Below are 19,210 nucleotides of genomic sequence, written 5' to 3'. Positions count from 1 at the left end.
GATTTTTTTTACATTCATATCTTTCCTACCAAGGATACAGCAAGTTGCTAGTACAGATTAGATAGCAACTCTTGTTCTTAAAGATTGAAAATATTCCATGTTAAWTTTTTACTAAACAATGCTGTAACTTTCTTCATAGTGCTAATGTTAGAGTTTTGATACAAATATAATATCTCACACAAAGTTTAATACAAACAGTTTAAATGAGAGGTCCCCTCTTCTTTCCCCCTTCTTTCTTTTTCTTTTTTCTCCCTTCTTTCTTTCTTTGTCTTTCTTTCTTTTCCCCTTCTTTCTCTTTTTCTTTTCTCCTTTCTTTTTCTTTTGCTTCCTCTTTTTTCCCTTTTTTCTTTTTCTCTCCCCCTCTTCCTTTTCTCTGTTTCTCTTTCTTTCTTTTCCTCCTGCTTTCTCTCTCCCTTCCTTTCTCCCTTTCCTGTCCTTTCCCCAAGGGGCTGTTATCTGGCTAGGATATCTGRCTGAGTGCCATATTGCAGAATTAATTTCCCATTGCTATTGCACTTGAACTGAATATGATGTTGTTGTACCATTAAAACGGACCAGTTGTCTGGCTGCATCTGTAATGTRTGCCTGCAGGGCTTTCTACACTTCGGTTGTCGGACAGCTCCTTTATCCAGCACAAGGACATTGATGCAACTGAAACAAATTTTGAGCTAGTATAAYCTGATTAGTTAATACTTTCTAAAATGTCCAATTTACAACTCTCTGCAGTCTGTATATAAAATCTGTGGACTTAAATTTGGGACTATCTTGTTTAAAGAAAAGATGCATACTTCTTTAAATCTGGGTGAATTTCAGAGCTGACTGACAAAGCACAAGTTCTTGCTTGTGGTAAAGCTTGAATGACGTTGAATTAATTTGCTGAAAAAATATTTTTTTGCTATGTTATGTCATTTTACAATGAGAAATGAAAATGCCAAATACTAGGATTCMCTGCCTGGAAAATTAACGTTGGCCCTCTTTTATGGGGAAAAGAAAAATAAGGTTTAAGAGAATTGGTCCTTTTATCCTTTGGGAAGATAGCCTCTAATTTGTTACAAGTGTGCAATCAGTATGTCACTTACTATTTTGGTCACAACTAGTAACTCAGTAAGGATGCAGAGTAATAGACTGGCATAACAATATGTCTTGGTGTCACCATTGGCTGAAACATATAAATTATATAACACTTGAAGACTTAATGATCCTTTTGAGKTGATAACTTACATACATAAAATGCATTCAGTAAATAGGCCATGAATTAGAAGCAGTTTTAAAAACGGAACTTAAATGGAAGACCTGTGAATCGATTCTTCTGTCAGTCTTCCATGGAAAGAAGCATGGCTCAGAGAACTGTTTCCATGGTGTGTAATTATCTGTGAAATCCCTATCAGTGGGTAATGATGCAGACGCTAAAAGCTTGCATGCCATCAAAAAGAGGTTGGACAAATTTGTGTAGTAACATCAGTAAGACTACATAATACGCGAGGCAGTACTGTGACTTAAGAGGTCTTGAGCTGCAAGTTTCACTAGAGGCTAGGGAAGCATTTTGAGGAAATATCACTGTACTGCCTACGATGTTTTGTCTTCCTAGAAATTTGCTGTTATTCTTTGTCTTAAACAGGATATTGAGTAAGATTGATCTTTGGTCTGGCTCAGTACAGATTTTTCCTGTTTTAATATAGTTGTACTTAAGCATTCATGTAAAACAAACAAACAAACAAACAAACAAAAAACCTTAGAAACCCATTTCTGGCATAATTACAGATATTACTCTATGAAGAAATCACCATAAAGTAAAAGTCTATTAGCGAGTATTTTAAAAAAAATCTTAGTTAACTAGGTACTTTATTGCTCCTTGGTAGACTTCCCTTTCTAATGATTGAATATCTGTAATAGAGAAACTGGATCCCCTTTCAACAGAATGACAAGTTAGATTCTACTAAGAATTTTGATCTAGAATTACTTTCATCCTTCATGAAAGAGAAAGTATGAGATTTATTTTTTGAGAARGGGGAGAAAATTTGGGTGTGGCTCTAACTCTTTTCCTACTAGGAGGTCTTAGAGGTGCCTAGCTTTGAATTCCCTCCAAAGCGAGACACCACATAAGATCTCCTGGTATTTTAGTATTTCTTGAGTATGATCTGAATTTCCAGCTRTACTTAGCAGCTAGATCTTGTTTGGCTGAAATGCGTGCTTGTYTTTGAAGAATGATTTGAGTACACTTCCGTTGTTTCTTGTCTTGTGTCACTTTACTGTGTCAGACATATGACACAAATAAGTGCTAGAATATATATAAATATTTTAATCTAGATCTTTTTTTCACCTATGAAAAGCTCTAGAAACAATGAAGACTATAAAATTGCATGCATTCTGATTATCCAGAACTTAAATTTTCTGAGTATTGTTCCTTTCAAGCTGCAAGACTGAAGGTTATGAGATTTTTGGAGGAAAAAATGAAAAAAAGTATTATGAAAGCTTGTGGCTAGGTAGATGTTCTACTTTGTTATGCTTATATCTTATGCTTATACAATATAAGCATATAAAATACAATAAAAAGCACCCATTTATCTCTTCACTCAAACTTTTCTATTTGTAGAAAAACTCCTTCAAGTTAAGTTACTGTCATTTCAAGAGGATCAGTGCATGTAATTTTTCCTGTTCTCGTCCCTTCTTACTTTTTTCCTCACAAATTTGGATTTAATAACAATTTTAACTTTAGTTTTCTAGATGCTGTTAGCAAAACAACTTTTAGACTTTTTGGATTGAAGATAAGAAAATATTCATTTCATTTTATTTCTTTAAAGAATCAAGTACTGGAATAAAAGGGTGATGGGAGTATTTCATGCTTCGTATTTATTGTATGACTTGACAGTCACAGAAAGTAATCCAATGCCATGGATTCTACTGCCCTCATATGTAAAATACAAGAAGTATCAGAGATGTATGAAAACATGTAGCTTATCAAATACGGTTTTCTGTCCTTGTTGTGTGTAATTTTACCATGTTATGTTCAGTGTACCAGACTGCATCTAGCTGTAGTCATATTTAAGTTGGTAGTTTTGTTCTCCTGATATCCTAGAACTATGTGTATTTTCCTTTTCTCTTTACATTTAGATGCAAAGTCTGAAAGGTGGTACAGAAGCCATAGCCCATTTGGACCAGTTAGAAGCTGACTATTATGATCTGCAGCTTCAATTATATGAAGTGCAGTTTGAGATYTTGAAATGTGAAGAGCTGCTGCTGACAGCGCAACTTGAAAGCATCAGAAGACTGATGTCAGGTACTTTATGCATAATAATAATTAACATATAATCTGCAAAAGATCATTCTCTTCATAAGCTTCCAGTAAAGCCTATGGGAATTAAATTAGAGTAGTTTCTTTACCATATGAAGAGCTGGATCTTTTACCATAAGTACTGTTAAATTAAAATCTGCATCAGGTTATATACAAAAAGATACAGAAGTTTTGGTCTGGTTCTCATGTCAGGAAATAAACATATAAGATACTATGTAAAGTTTGAAAAAACTGCTTTTAGGGAGGAAAAAAGTTTTAATTATTGRACTTCTCATTAAAAATTTGTATTGACCCTAATCGTATTCTTGAAGTTACTGATTCTCAAAAGGAATTCCTGCAAACTAGAATCCTTCAGCTAAATTTTGAAGCTTGTTGCATTGCGATCTTACTGATTAGAGCAGTGATGCAAACCTTACAGTTCCATTTGTACTCACAGACTCTGGAAATGGTACAGGCAAATCATACAGTGTTTTTGAATCCTGTTCTCTCCTTTGGACCTTTCTACACTTAAAGCTTTTATTCATATAAACTCTGTGYTATTGTTTAGTACACAGTACTTGCATAGAAAACTTTTATTGAGGTTAGCAGAGTCATTTAAGAGTAGAGATCTGAAATGAGGTTGCATTGTGAGTTGCYTCTGGAGAAAGAGAAAACATGGGCATCGTGGAGCCTTCTCTCCCACTCACTGTTGTGTGCATCTCCTCCTTTCATGCTTGTCGTCTCACRGCAACAACATTATTTATATGTAAAGAAGCTGAGGACTGAAAACTTCGTAAGTGACTTGAAAGAAATGTGGCAGCTTGAGCTTGTGCCTCTGTGGGCAGCTAGTTAGTGCTTAATAGACAGATAGTTGTTCGCACTTGGGAATTGATGCACTTACTTTTGATATTGAAATCACTCTACGGTTTGCTTATGTGCAGACTGAAGAAAATCCCTTGAGCAGGAGACTGAGTAGAAAGGAAATGTGTGTMAAAATCCTTACCTTGTTGAGGTAATAATAGCAAAACTTAAGGGCCCTGAGAGATTAGGCCTGCTGTAAAAACAGCACAGGTCATTGAGTTGTCATTTACATTTTCCTCAGAAATCGCAAAAAACCCTCCACAACCTGACCCAAAATGAAACAAAATCCCCCATTCAACAAACCAGACAACCCTTTCCTTCCCCAATGGCAACTTAATTGTTCACTTTTCTGGTTTCCTTTGCTGTTTTAAATTTTTAAAGTACACTTTAATAAAAAAATCAAAAAAGATTTTTATTTTTGTATTAAAGGTAGCTGTTTACTTCAGAAGTAATTACAGTTTTTAACAATTCTCAGCTATACCATAGGACAGAAAATGAAAAGTGCCTTTCTTAACTGTGTGGGAATTTTGTTTGAAGGACGAAGTTATCTCTTTGGAATTTACTCAGACAAGGTGGGGATAGAACAATTGTGAAAAATGTTGCATTTAAATGGCTGCATCTGGTCAAAACTATTCTGTATCTAGTCTGAGTGAAGACATCTGTCAAAAATATAGTGGTCTTTTAATATTTGGTGTTTCCTGCTGAGCTGAAGAGAGAAGTATTGTCTTGCATCTTCTGTTGTTCTTCCTTTTTAAAGTGTAGGTACAATCAGTATAGTACCAGCCTTTTAATTGAAGATGTTTGTATGATTTGAAATATATGTGTTTTGGAGACTTCTAGAAGCTGTTGCTGTTTTTTTTCTCATTAAATGTATTGGCTCTGCGGCTATTTATCAGAATGTTTTGGATTCTGTTCTGATCTGTGCAAAATCAGCAGAAGAGCAGATGAAGCTCCAGCGGAGAATCTTTTGAGAACAAGATTTGATTTGACTGCCAGTTTGAATCTGCAGGTTGTAAGTTAGGAGCAGGAGAACGTTTTGCAAATGCAGCACTTTGGATCTGAAAATTACTGAATGACAGTAAACTGTAGTATTATAAACTGCAGTGTCTTACTGTCATTAATCAAACACCTGCACTTAAATTCTCAAACTTGATAGGTTAGTGTTTTAAAGAGTCTTATCCTGTCCGTACAAACTATCTATGCGTCCTTGTAAGATGGATTTTTGGTGATTTTAGTGCTGTCAGCAGAGAACATGATAGTTGATTCCTATTTTATTTTGATTTTGGATGGCTCTTTTTTGTTTAGTTGTTTTGTTTGGTTGTGTTTTTTTCTTTCTTTTTTTTCTTTTTTGAACAAATGCAAATGTTGTGGACCTTAGGGGAATTATTTTATTTGATTTATTTTAAGTGTTTGAGTTGCTAGCAGTTTAAGCACTTGCCAAATTAATCTAAATTTTAAAAGTTCAAAAGATGTTTGTGGAYGACTTGGAATTTTTGATAGAGGATGTAATAGAATTGCCAAATTTTCTTGGATATTTGGTATTTATAAGCCCTGTTTAATGCTACATTTTTTGGAACTGCAATGTTTGACAGCTCTGTAGCTGAGCTATTAGAATTTCATTTGTAAATTCCTCTATTTCTGTTCTAACTATGTGTTTTCTTGGGGGAGGGGGGATCTTTTGATTTTGTTTTTTTTTAGTCATTGATGTCTCAAATGGTTCTAATGACTTGGTTGTTTAACTATGGATGAATTATTTGTTGTTTCTTTAAGCTGAATGCCTAAGTAAAGACTCAAGCAGATCTGTTTCTATTAGGTTCCTGTTCCTCCTTTTCTGGTAGTATCATGTCTTCTGCTGAGCTGAAAGTAGCATGATACAATCTGAATTCTGTTCTATTCTGTGAATTTTGGTTGCAGCAGAGACCTTGCATGCAAATAATATGAACGGCAATTTTTTTAAAAATGGATATCATTCTGAAAAAATCCCTGCCCCTCTCTCCAAATTATCTTGTAGCAGAAGTAGGAGGAAGCTAAATAAAAAGGAAATTACAGCCTTCTTGAAAGGCAGTTGATGCAGAAGAAATGAGAAGGTGGTGTGCCAGTGACAAAGGGAGCAAGCAGTCTTTGCTTCTCCTTTGTCCCAGCATTCTGCAAAGATTTATAATTCTCATTCTTTTCYCTCTTGGCAAGAGATGAGAAGCCAGCATTAGAGATGAGCTCAATGTTATACTGCGTGCTTCACTCAGGAGGCTAAAAATCATGAGTGTTGATAAAACTGTTAGTAATGACCTCCTTTTCAGGCATGTAATGCTTTGAAGGATGGCCTCAAAGCTACCCTCCCACTGCTGCCTCTGAGCAGAAGCAGTGACTGGGAGGTCAAAAACCTCCKAAGAGATAATTTTTAGTGTTGTTGTGTTGTCCAACTCCCCTTTCATGAAATTAATAGTAATTTGTGATAGAAGAATCTCCTGGCAAAGGTTTTTTGAAGAGCCTGTACGTCCTGAACTTTGTAGTGATAGACCAGCGGGTATTACTGTGCATCAGGGGTAACTTACACTAGTTAAGAAACCCAAAGATATACACGGGCATCGTGTTGAAGTTAGACTACAGACACATTTACGGTTGCATTCGTTTTTTTAATACACTGAGCTTACCTGCGTAACAGGCTATGCTTCATTAGTGTTGATTTCTGTTCTTCATGCAAACTTTAAAGGCTTTGCTCTTTAGTGCTGTCACTCTGACCTTTTGTTTTTGCTCTTCCTCTCAAACAACTATAGCATTCTTCTACATTAAATCTCGCCACTCAGGAGGGGGGTTTTGTTGTTGAACAAAACAAAATGTTAATCAAATACAAAATATTGATTTGACTTTTTGTTGCTGATATTTTTTAAACAGAGAAGAAAGATGAAGTAGTGTATTATGACACTTACGAAAGTATGGAAGCCATGCTTGAAAAAGAGGATATGGTAACATCTGTACATCTGCAAAAAGAGGAACTGCAGAAATTACAACAAAAAATCCGCCAGCTGGAAGCCAGGCGTGGACGTATTTCGGCCAAGAAAGCCTACCTCAGAAATAAAAAGGTACTTTAAATAGCAAAATTCTAGCATAATTAGCAAACTTAGTGAAACTTTAAAAGATTACATTTCAGATGCAGCTTCTCAGAATTTTCATGGATTATATTTACTCTTTACTAAAATTTTTTACGCTGTTAATAGACAAAGACAATGGCATGTTTTTATCCAATTGACGTATTTAAAATATGGTATATCTGTTTAGCTTTTAGGGAACCTTTAATCAGAACTGCAGGAGCAGAACAGGAACGGTAATCAACAGTTACTCTTTTCTATTAATGAAAATACTTGTGGAGATTGTATCATATTTTTACAGAGAGTATATTTGTATCTTGCTTTTTAATTCAAAGAGAATCTTCAAGGATATTGTCTTACTAATGAGTATTTCATTTTCTCATCTCTTCCTTTTAACTTACGTATTGTGCTATTGATTCTCTGTTTCTCGGTATTCATCAAATACACATTAAAGCCGCTATATATTTTTAATTTGTAAAACTAGGTAGTGGTTTTTAGCTATTTTGTGCTATTTACTATTAGTGCAGAAGATTGTTGTAATATGGCTAATGTTTTGAAATTGTATATTAAGTGTAGGTGAATATGTCCATTCCTTTTTCCAGAACGACTTGTTTATTATTCCCTAGCATTTGCAATTGCATCAATATGCATTATTAGTGAGCAAGGAAGCTTAATGAGTATAATATATCAAAATTCTGAGATGGCAGTGTAATACTTTTTAAAAAATATGTTTTCACCCAGTATTGTGTAGTATTAGGCTATACAGAAATCTCTGTTTAGGAGCAGAGGATGGGAGGGTTATGTATTACTAATCATATCACATGATGTGGGAGGTCACACCTTTATAACAGTTTCAGTAGGTTCAGGGAAAAGATTTGTCCTCCCATTCATAACTAATACATCTATATCTAAACCTGAAGTGTAACAGAGGAAATAAAGCAATAGCCAGAAGCTGGTTGTTGTTCCCTGCTGACTTAGGGAGGAGAAGTTGAGAAGTGATCCTGAAGCAGGAATAGATTTTTCTTTTCTTTTCTTTTTTTTTCTTTTTTRGCATGACTTCTTATCCGTATAATTAACTAGTCACCTGCTGCTGGTTCATTCATATGTAACAAATACCTTGTTAAAGCTGAAGGAATTGCTCATTCTAGGCCCTGTCGCTAGGTGCAGCGTGCCTGCTTGTGCACCGAAACACGAAGCAGAGGGTGTGTAGTAGCATGGCTCTGCATCTCGGGAGTARTACAGCCACGTGTGCGTAACACTGTGCTGGAATAGTGTGGCTGTACTGTTTTCAGGACCTGAGGTAATGTGTCCATGTGAAACTTCATTGCTGAGCCTGGACATCACAGCACTCTCTGAACTAGTTCCAGCTCTGTACAAACTTCGTTGCCCAGTGTAGAAATACCTTCAGTTGAATGCTGTAGTCAGATGCTTAGCTTTCAGYTCCCAAAGAGAACGTAGATTAGAATAACACACATTTAAACTTGCAGGAAGAAATAATAGATTTTGATTTGAGCAAAATGAATAAGTGGAATCAGTTGTTCTGTGCCATTTTACAGTACTTATTGGGAAGAACACAGCCATTTTTATGAATATTTATGTTAAACAGGCATTTACTGTAGCTGCTCTTGCTATTGCTGAATGCACCTCTAATTCAGAGTCCTCCTAACTTTACTGGTGATTACCTGGAAAGTCAAGAGTCTTGCGTCTTTGATTCAAAGATAAGCAAGCATGATGTCTTGAATTACTACTGAATGATGTTGCAAATCATATTGTTAATGAATGTTACTTATACTGCCTGCTGCGTGTAGTTGTACTTTATAAACCTGTGAGAAAACAAACTGCGAACTCTTCCGAACAAGAACCTTAATTTACATGTGCAGAACAACGATGCGGATGGGATGCAAAAGTGCAATCTGGATGGCGAGAAGGAGCAARTCAATGGCTGAATGCTAAGTGGAAAAAGAATGAGTTTTGGAGGTTGGATTTGGAAAGTACACGTGCGTTCAGGAAAGAGATTTTCCGTACAGTATGTCCCACTCTCGCYATTAAGAAACATTTATTGGTGAGCTGAGAGTCTAAGATCTCCTCAGTGCTTCRCAGATTGTGTTCCTGGCTCTGCTTGATTCAGGAAAGTATCTTAAAACATAACGGTAAACAAGTGGTTTCCCCCCCCCCTTGATAGGTCGATAATCGATAGCAAAAGTAGGAAGCTATGCATTAAGTGGTGCGTACCATAATGTTGTGATATATGTAGGAATATAGAAGTTATAGCTGTTGCTTATTAGCTTTTTGGTAAAYTGAAGGTACAATGGGAAGTAATTCTCTTAACATCAAGGTTTTTACTTGTTTTTTGGAGAAGGCTATTTCATCATCGAGCTGTTTGAAAATCCTGCCTGTGTGTGAAAGAGGATCAACTACTATGTGTAGACCAAGACTTTACAACACCTATATACTTTTGTGGTCGCAATCTCTCTTCATTCTACTTTTTAGAAATTCTTTCTTTTTTTTTTCCACCTGATGCTTTTTATTTTTTTAATACTGCTGTCAAATAATTGTAACAAACTTCCTTTTTTATTTAGAAACTTTGGCCTGATTCAGCTGTGATTTTGAGCTACAGACAGCACCTCTGAAGATACCGGTTTTACGGAGGTTGATGTCCTGTCTCCTCTTGCGCTGCACTAACAGGAGCATAGGCTTCCTTCTCTCATAATTTCTTCCCCAAACCATAGGTGCATTCGTTGAGCAGTCATTTCCTGGTGTTCCTTTGTGTTGATGCTCGCGAGCTAGCTGTTCACGAATCGGGTTTCGGCGGTCGTCTCGTTTTCCCGTGTTTCCCGAAAGCGGGTTTTGCGCGCAGGACGTGTCTGTTAGCCGGGTCCGCCCCCYGCTGGCTGCGCGGGGGCACCGGTGCGGGTGCAGCCGGGGGGTGAGTTAGGGAGCTCGGTAGCACGGAAACGAGGTGAAAAAGACGTCGCAGAAGGCATCTAGAAAAATATTTTTGAAACTGAATTATATGTGGGAAAAACTATTCCTTATCCTAAGTGGACAGAGAAAAGCAGCCGGCTGGGGAAGCTGTTTGCAGGGGTTCGTAGCGCGTGCTTTGACCTCGGGAGCTTCCTGCCAGGCTGTTCTTGTGGTTGATGTGTCACCTGTGACTCTCTGCAAGCGTGCGGTTTCAGGAACAGCTAACGCCAGGGCACGCGCTGCGTAGTTACAGTAATAGTTGAAATATGATTACTTCATGTGCTTTCATATTATTATTATTATTATATTTTAAAGACTTAACAAAACAGAAATCATACAAAAATATGCTTTCTGCACATACAAAGCTTACTAAATGAGAGGCTGATTTTTCTTTTGGGATGCTTTTCAATTTGAAAGATTGGTTCGTTGGAACTGGCTAGGAGACCTATATTAGTGTTATATTTAATTTCTGTATATTATGTGCCAATATTACATTTAACTGCGGTAGTTTATCCAGTGCAAAGGGCTGAAATGGTCCATCGGCTCCCCTTTTCTGCTTTTCAGTAGAAGTGCAATTTGACATTACGGAGATCRGTCAGGTGAATAAGAGAGAAACGAGCAGTATGTCTTGTTGCTCGCTGAATTCTGTGCAGTTGGTCTGCATCCTTACTGAAGTGCGGCTCCATCCGGACGTGATGCTCCAGCTGAAGCTTTGCTGAGTGGAACAAGAGCGTTACTGGAGACGTGTTGCAGGCCGCATGCACCCAGTGCACCTATTATGCTTTGTGGGTTTTTGTTTTGTTTTGTTTTGTTTTTTGTTTTTTTTACCAGTTTGAGATTGTTGATTTATGGTCAGCTTGTCATCTGCCGTAATCCTCCAGATCATTTTCTTCAGCGCTGAAGCCCAGCCATTTGTTCTTCATCCTCTATTTGCAGTCATTTCTTCTTGTCAACAGCTAGAACGCTGCGCTTGTCCCTGTGAAATTGCAGCCTTTCTTTCCTTAGATCATTTCTGTAATTACTTAAGATGATTCAGAATTCTAATCCTGTGCTGCAACATGTTTTCAGCCTCTCCTAGTTTTTGCTTTATTTCTTGGAGCCCTAATTACATTAAAGTAGGTCATTTCTTTCTTAGTATACAGTCAGTATCAAATATGTTTTGGTCCAGTTTATCCTCTTTCTTTATGTATTTAAAATATCTAGCATTATTGTTCTTGTGCTGAAAGATTTGAATATTGATGCTAAATAGAAAATATTTCAGAAATGTTACAGCATCTCTGTAACATTTTGAAGTTATTGCTGTGCTTTTGAAATGTAGAGATTAGGTAATTTGTACTTTTGCAGTTACAAATTTAATGGATTAACATTTCCGGTTGTATCAATTGAACTCTTTCCATCAGTATTAACCCCACTACACAAAACAAAACAAAACACTAGCAACAGTCTTTAGCTATATATCTACCTCTGAAGTTGGGAAGAGAATTTTGTGCAACAGCTATACTGTTGTCAGAGCATTACCTGTAGCAGAACTGATGCTCTTACTATTTAGAAACATGTAAGATGTTGTGTTTCTCAGATATACAGGGGCCCTGGCTACCTTTTATGGAATCCCCTTGTGTCCTCAGTCAGCTTTTAGGAGAATGCAGCTTTTTCTGCAGTTCTGTAGAAGTTAATGTTGCACTTTTTGGTCCCTCCCCAGCTCGTCCGCCTGGTTCTGGCGCCACTGCGGTCCCCCCCGGGCCCCCGCGTGACCGTGGGGCGGTGAAGCTCGGCGCTGCACGTGCGCAGGGCAGCCGCCCCGCTCCAGCGAGCCCCTCGGTGCGGCGCGCTCGCAGCCGCCCTCGTGCTGCGCGCTGGTGGCTGGCGCTGCCCCCTCCGTTCCCCTTTAASCACGCGTCTGACCTTGTTCGGGCCTGGTTTCGTTCCCTGTGCTGTCTGTCTTCCTGGCCTGCGGGACGGACCTGTGCACAGGTCTGTCCATCTCTGGGCTACTCTGAGTTCCTATAGGTGCCTTTCCTTTGTAGCTGATGCTTTGTGCAGTTCCGATTTCTTTATAATCTGCCTGAAGTTTGTGTCCTACCTCATCTTGTCATCTGTTGTAACTTGTCCTGTTTCCTTTTTAGTTTGTTGTTCTTACTCTCAGGYGACTTAATAAGTGCTTGCTCTTAAATGTGACATTTCAGAGGTGAATTCTGTATAATAGGGGAACCTGTTTGTGCATGCATGAAATTMTAACAGTTTCATCAATGTTCGTACTTGCAGATTGGTTTTACCTGCAAAAGATGAATTGACACTTCTGAATGGGAAGCTTCCTAGCTGCATAAGCAGAAATACAGTGTGTTTGACAGTTAGTTACTATTATCCATGTATACTAATACATGGAACTGCACGCAGATTTCATGATCTCCCAACTATTTGACGAATCATCATGTCTTGCCACTTCTCTACTGATATCGTAGRACAGACTTGTCAAGCACTGCTACTTGTATATAATCTTTCGGCACTTAAGAGTAGTAGGTTTGGGTTTTTGTCTTGATTTTGTTTACATTTTATGGTTGTGTTTATAAGTTAAAATAGCCTGGTTGAGAAGTTGTCTGAGATTAAAAAATTACAAAAAAATATATATWTTTTTAATTCTTAGTGTGGTTTGCTAAATATTACATTTCACACTGCAAACTGATACTTGAAATGTATATTTTATAGATAACATTTTATTTCTCTGCAGGAGATCTGTATTGCAAAGCATAATGAAAAGATCCATCAGCGTCACCAGAGCGAGGAGGAGTACAGAATGCACCATACTGTGCAGCTAGTAAGTCTGAGTGTGCTGCTGGTGAGGTTAGCCTTTAGCTAATTGCTTGTATTCCTCATTATATTTTCATTAGCAGTTTTCAGTGATTGCTGTTTTGAACCGATGAAGTGCATCCTTGACCTTTGGACCATGGACTTCTGTATCAGGTTATGCTGGCGAGAGGAAGTATATGGCTGTGTTAGGATGATACCAAACCTAAGCAAATAAAACAGTTAATTAATAGCAAGTTCTTAGTCTAAGTGATTACTGTTAGGCTAGGGGTGCATGCAGAGCTTATTCACATTTGCATATAAATAATTCTGAACACCTCTGAACACAGTGTCAGATATGCTGAAATGAGTTTTTTTAAAAAAAGAACGTACATATTTATTTTCACGTGATAATAAGATTGCTAAGATTATTCGTTATTTTTCTTTCACTTGCTTTTTAAAGAAAAAAGTCATTTGAATCATGTTGTGTAAAGTATGTAGTTCCAAACACATGCTCCATGAGTCTCTGAGCAGTCTTATCACAGAAAGTGAGCTAGTTAATCCAACTATTCTGTTGTACGTAATAGACTTATCTTAAAGAATATTCAAATTTTGGGCTAGGACTCGGGAGCTAATATAGTATCAATATTTAATAATGATGGCTTTGTCAAAGATGCATTGAAATCCAAGTCTTTTTRATTCAGGCTCCGATTGGATCACTGAAGGTGATTCCGTTTCATTCTTGCACATTTTTAACATTGATATATTTGTCCAGGGAGTCAGCTGCATAGTCTAATTTACGAAAAGGCTACTAGTGAAAGACGACATGGATTGGCATACCCTTTCAGGAACTTGGAGCAATAAAGCAAAGGCCTTTGCTGTATGGGTTGTAGTTCATTTATCACTTTTAAGAATAAGACTTGCCAATGCTGAGGATCTTTTTCTTTCTTCTCAGACGCTACTTTTTTTTTTTCTCATGGGCTTGACAAATTATATTAAGAACATTATGCTATTTGTAATCTCTTTTTCTATTAATAAATTGATTGAAAGTTCTACTATTATTTTAAAATAGGTTTTCAGCTAATTGTTTTCAAAATTTTTCATGAATACATAACCTCAAAGGTGTCCAAACCTGAAAGCGGATAAGAATTGCAAATTCACTATTCTTACATTTAAAAAAAAAAAACCCTCAAGTTCAAGCCTTTGTTTCAGGAAAAGTTCAACCTGATTGCATATGAAACATTCAGGTGTGCTGGTAGGAGAATTGTTCTTTTTTCTTCTTGCTGTAATCTTTTCTTTATGCTTCCCTTGTAACTTTTTAGCCTCATTGTTTTTTTTTTAACCACATGCTTCTTGTCCTCGCCTCCTTTTTGTTTCCTGTCCTTCTTCAGCCATGCCCTCCTCTTCCTCTCCCTAAAGCCTCTATACTTTCCCCCTTTGAAGGTGCAGAAACTGGGCCTTTTATAAGGATACCAGGAAACTCGCTGGCTTGTGAAAATGGTAGGCAGGCACTGCTTCTGTGATGGCTMGATGAGAATGAAGGTTCACAAAGGTGATCTGAGCTGTTAGTGATCAAGATCAGCCTTCAATAGTAACGCTTAATGTTATGAGACTTGTAAGAATTAACGCTGCTGTTTCTGCTTGGAAAAATTTCTTTACAGTCATCTCTTCTATCGTTTTGTTACTTTCCCAGTTGATAATTTCTGAATTTACAAATCCAGTAACTTTTTGTTAACTACTGTCCACTTTCAATAAACCTGTCTGAAGAGTAGTCTTTCATTGCAAAGATGTAGTAACTTTGCTTAAGTTTTATGAAAATGGATGAATAGTAAAAGGAGGTGGATTCAAATGTGTGTTTTCACTGAGGTGAGATTCCTGGACAAGAAAACCGTGCAACTGTGAGGAACAAAACTGTCTGTGAGGAAGAACTTCAAACCTTTATTTAGACAAGATTACAGAAAATCAAGCTGGATTAAATAATGACATATTAAGTTCATTAAATACAAAACTCTAGTTTACTATTATAACTTAATTATAATAATTTACTTCAAAGAATTTGCTAAATATCAGCTTCAGAATTGTGACGCTGAGTTCTGTGGCTTCTTGCACTGTGAAAATACTAATATTACTTATTTTAAATGTGCAGCCTTACAATTATTATCCTTCTGTTCCTGTTATGAGAGAAAATGAACACTGGTTTGCTCTCTGGCTAATTTATACCATTTTAATTTATACTTTTGAGGCTGATATTTTGTCATCTCTTCTGTTATTTATCATCTTCCAAGGTGAAAGGTTTCAGTGTTTTTCAGTCTTTCTTTATTGAGTTTCATGTTTCTTCAAGGTTATAAAATACAAAATGCATAATAGCTACTATTTTTCTTCTAAGGGGAAAACAAAAGCAAAGCTTCAAAGTTCAGAAATACGTTTATTAGAAAAGAGATTGTTAGGTGGTTCCTAACAATCAGAAAAAGAGTTACTTTAATTCATGTTAAACATAGCACTGGATGTAGTGTCCAACGTTTGCCATACATGTTTTTCAGAAAAGAGATCAGTTACAAGATGAAGAGGAAAGAAAGAGTTCCTGGGTTAGTCAGGAGCGACAGAAAACACTGGACAGACTTCGCACATTTAAACAGGTAACAGAAGAAGAGCTATTCTCCTTTTCCATCATTTTCTTTTGAAGAGAAGATTTGCACTGCATTCCAGGAGCATACAGAGTAACTGAATAATGCTGCATAGAGCATACAGAGTAATTGAGTAATTAACTGTTCTTTAGAAAACTTACAAAAGAATATGGCATTGATGGCAGTGAAGTTCTGTGGCCATTGCCCTCCCAAAGCCGTGATAAACTTCTGTTTGCTGTCATGTATATGCRTTGTGACCAGGCGTTTAGCAGACTTCCCTAGCAGAAGTGTAATCCAAGTGGTATTTTGCACAAAGAGCGTTATCGTTTGGGGTACGCCCTCCCACTCGCATTGATCTTTAGACACTTGCCAGTTCCTGGCCCCCCCATTACGATCTTAAGCCTTAGACAAGGAATAGAAGATGGAGAGAAAGGGAGGCAAGGATGGGAGGGATGAAAGTGCAAGACAACAGAATGTACTGATTGGTGAAGACTATTTTTGTTTATGTTGAATATGTAATAAAGTACTAGTATGGGAGGTTTGATCACTGGAAAGTGGTATTGCTCAGCAAAATACTATTTAAATCCATATTCTTTGTAAGGCTTTTATACTGCATAGCCTCTGTAGATTAAAGCAAGATTACTTACTACAACCAATACCTGTTAATGAACTTACTTTATATTTGAATATGTTTGTGTTGATATGAATTCTGTTGCTTYGGGCTTGCCACAATGTTTAAAACGGTTTAGACTTGACTTTCAGAGACAGCTTTTACTTTTGCATAAAAATGGCTATGGGCGAAACTAGTTTGAAAAGACAGGCTGCAAATTTAGGAGCTAAATCAAAAACACATTGGAAATTCTCAAAATATTTGATATTTTCAAGAGACACCTTATTAGTAGCAAGATTCACATCAAAGACCAGTGTATCAGCAGGTTATTTAGGACTTTGTTGCAGAGACAACCATTGCCTAATTTTAGAAAAGGGAAGCAAGAGGGAATTTTGAATTATAGTTTCCAGAAAAACACTATTTTAAATACAGAATCTGATTCTTAGTGGATCTCATTTTTAACCCATGTATATCCCTAACTAAACCAACCAGATCTATATTAAGGCTTAACCAAGAATTAAAATTAAGAAAAATGAATAATTTTTGCGCTAAAGTGAGGATATTCTTGCTTTGCTTTTACATTCAAAACAAAATGAATGAAAATATTTAAATGAATTGTGCTTGTCAGACAGGCAAAGCCTAATGACAGTTGCTTAGTATCTAAAATAGTGTGTTGCATGTACTTATCTAATTGTAAATAACTGCTTCACTTTAGCGGTACCCTGGGCAAGTAATACTTAAATCAACCAGACTACGACTGGCTCATGCAAGAAGAAAATGTACAGGCAGCTCAATATCCTGTGTAGATCAGCCTCAATCTTTACCAGCAACGATACAAACCCAAGAGAAGAGTGAAGAGGTGGAACTGGAAAACATAGTTCAGCCTTTGCAAGTGCAGGAATCCAGAAGCTTAGAACAACTTCAAGATATTTTGTTACCTCCCAATGGCGTTACCTCTGAACTGCCTCGTGTTAGTGCTTCTCCACACATTAATAATGAGCTTCAACCAGAGACTCTTACTGTAGTACCAATTCCTCCTCCTTTGCCTCCTCCACCCCCACCTCCACCCCCACCTCTGCCTTCCAAGGAAGATGCTACCAAATCCTTAGAGAAAACCGATAACGTTGTTAAACGCCAGAGCGAGGAGAAGGGAGTCCAGCACTCTTCCAGTGTCCCAACAGCACATCTGTTTGACAGTAGTCAGCTAGTCAGTGCCAAGAAGAAGCTTAAGAAGACAGGTGATCTAGAGGGTTTGCAGAGGAGGAGAGGTAATGTTTTTGTTTCAGTGTACTTAGTTGTAATGTACCAATTCCTCTTTTGAATTGCTATATAGAAAAGTGTATGCTCTGATGTGTAAAGTATTAATGCAAAAATTGTTAAATACTTTTCAGCTGAAGACTGTTAACAACTTGAAGAAGTGTTAGGATCTCTGTGTCAGTGCACTGTGTACTTGTTGAGTTAAGCAGGAAATGCTTATGAAAGGGATTATATGCTAGACCACGTTATACTGCCTAGAAGAGGGAGCTACACACTGACTCAAAGAGTCTTTTTCTGTCTTGTTTGCAGTTAGCAGCAAGTATGATGTGCTTCCTCTGAGGGTTCATTGTTTTTCAGTAACAGAATTTAACATAATTTATGACCTAGTAAAAATGAATGCCTGTCTTGGAACATGGGGAACCTTTAGAATGCTTTCTTCAGGATGTCTTCAAATTTTTGTCCAGAAATCCGCAAATCCTCAAGTCCCCCGAGAGCTGAGTGACAATATTTACATTTAACAACAATTAAGAATTAAATCTTTAATCATTCAGCAAAACATGTTAATAAAGAGTTGAAAGATCGAAAAGTTAATGGGAAACTGAGGTGAGTGGATAGAGCGCAAGGCCAAGTTGGGAAATCTGTTAAAAACTTATTATGTGGTTCTGTGCTAATTATTTTAAACCATCTGTTTATTCTTCTTCTCCTGTATAAAATAGGGAGAACGATATACATTTGAACATCGTAATACTGACTTTTAGATGAAAAATGCTATATTAGAGCTAAGTTTTCAATTTGAAAATCAGTGATGGGATTTTTGAAAGCACTCAGCTGCGCTGCTTCACTGAAAGTTGCTGAGAAAAAGTGCTTTGAGAGGGCCTTGATTCACATTAGTGTAATATGATCGGAATAATCGTAAATTTTTTTATTAAAAATTCCAGACATCTTGATCAGTAAAACTGTAGGAAATGGTTGACATTTTCACTCATCCAGATAAAAATCAAAATTAGGAATGTTTTTGTCTTACCAGACAAACAAGTATGTTTCCTCTAGAATTCTTAATCCCCTGAAATACCTTGAAGCAACTGAATAGTAACAGAACTGTTAGGTTCTTCAGAGCCGTGCAGGTTGCAGATGTAGCGTTTTAAATCCGTTATTAATTTTGGTGCTGCAGGGCTCCATTTTTCTTTTCCTGTAGTCTGTTTGTTTTTCTGATACTATTTTTCGACTAGTTCAGCTTTGACCCATTTTATCTATCAATTATATATAAAACTGTATTGTGTGGATAATTTGATATATGTGACAAATACAAAATCAAATTACATCCTCCCTCTTGAGAGTATTGTTACTATCTGCACCTGCTCTCTACCTGCTGCTCTGTTCCCTAAGCTTTAGCCTAATGTTCCAAACCTCTTCAGAAATTTCTTTTACTTGACAGATGAGTGTTTTATTAAGATCTGTCTTTTTCCCTTCAAACTTACAATCCTTTTTTCTTCTTTTACTTTCAGTCTTTGTCTTGTCTGTTCTTGTCAGTGCCTTTAGTCAGATGGATGAAGTCTACTCATAAATGCAAAGAGTTTTAAAAATGTATTCTACAACATAGAAGAACTGGAGATGGATATTCATCTATTGATTGATATGTTGCATTTGGTGTGTGCTGTCTTGTGCTAGCTAGTTTTCAAGGTTGTACCATGAGTATTATACTACATTCTCAGACATAGATATCTTGCCTATTTCCYGCTCTTCAAAGAGCTAAAGC

General features: G+C 37.0%; 1 protein-coding gene across 1 annotated transcript in view; it reads left to right on the top strand.

Annotated features, from left to right (window-relative positions):
• JMY (junction mediating and regulatory protein, p53 cofactor) overlaps positions 1-19,210 on the top strand; it is a gene marked incomplete at its 5' end in the record, with an annotated part of 64,336 nt that overhangs the window by 35,034 nt on the left and 10,092 nt on the right. Inside the window, 5 exons of the mRNA XM_085322044.1 lie at positions 3,112-3,277; positions 7,025-7,212; positions 12,908-12,994; positions 15,504-15,599; positions 16,913-17,465. Coding sequence (XP_085178170.1) covers positions 3,112-3,277; positions 7,025-7,212; positions 12,908-12,994; positions 15,504-15,599; positions 16,913-17,465 — 1,090 coding nt within the window. The remainder of the gene's footprint in view (positions 1-3,111; positions 3,278-7,024; positions 7,213-12,907; positions 12,995-15,503; positions 15,600-16,912; positions 17,466-19,210) is intronic.

This window comes from Rhea americana, unplaced genomic scaffold (genome assembly GCF_003343005.1).
Source record: "Rhea americana isolate MKP2758 unplaced genomic scaffold, rheAme1 scaffold_74, whole genome shotgun sequence".
In the NCBI taxonomy this organism is placed as follows: domain Eukaryota; kingdom Metazoa; phylum Chordata; class Aves; order Rheiformes; family Rheidae; genus Rhea; species Rhea americana.
Note: the sequence above shows the minus strand (reverse complement) of the source record. Positions and strands in the feature narration are given on the sequence as shown.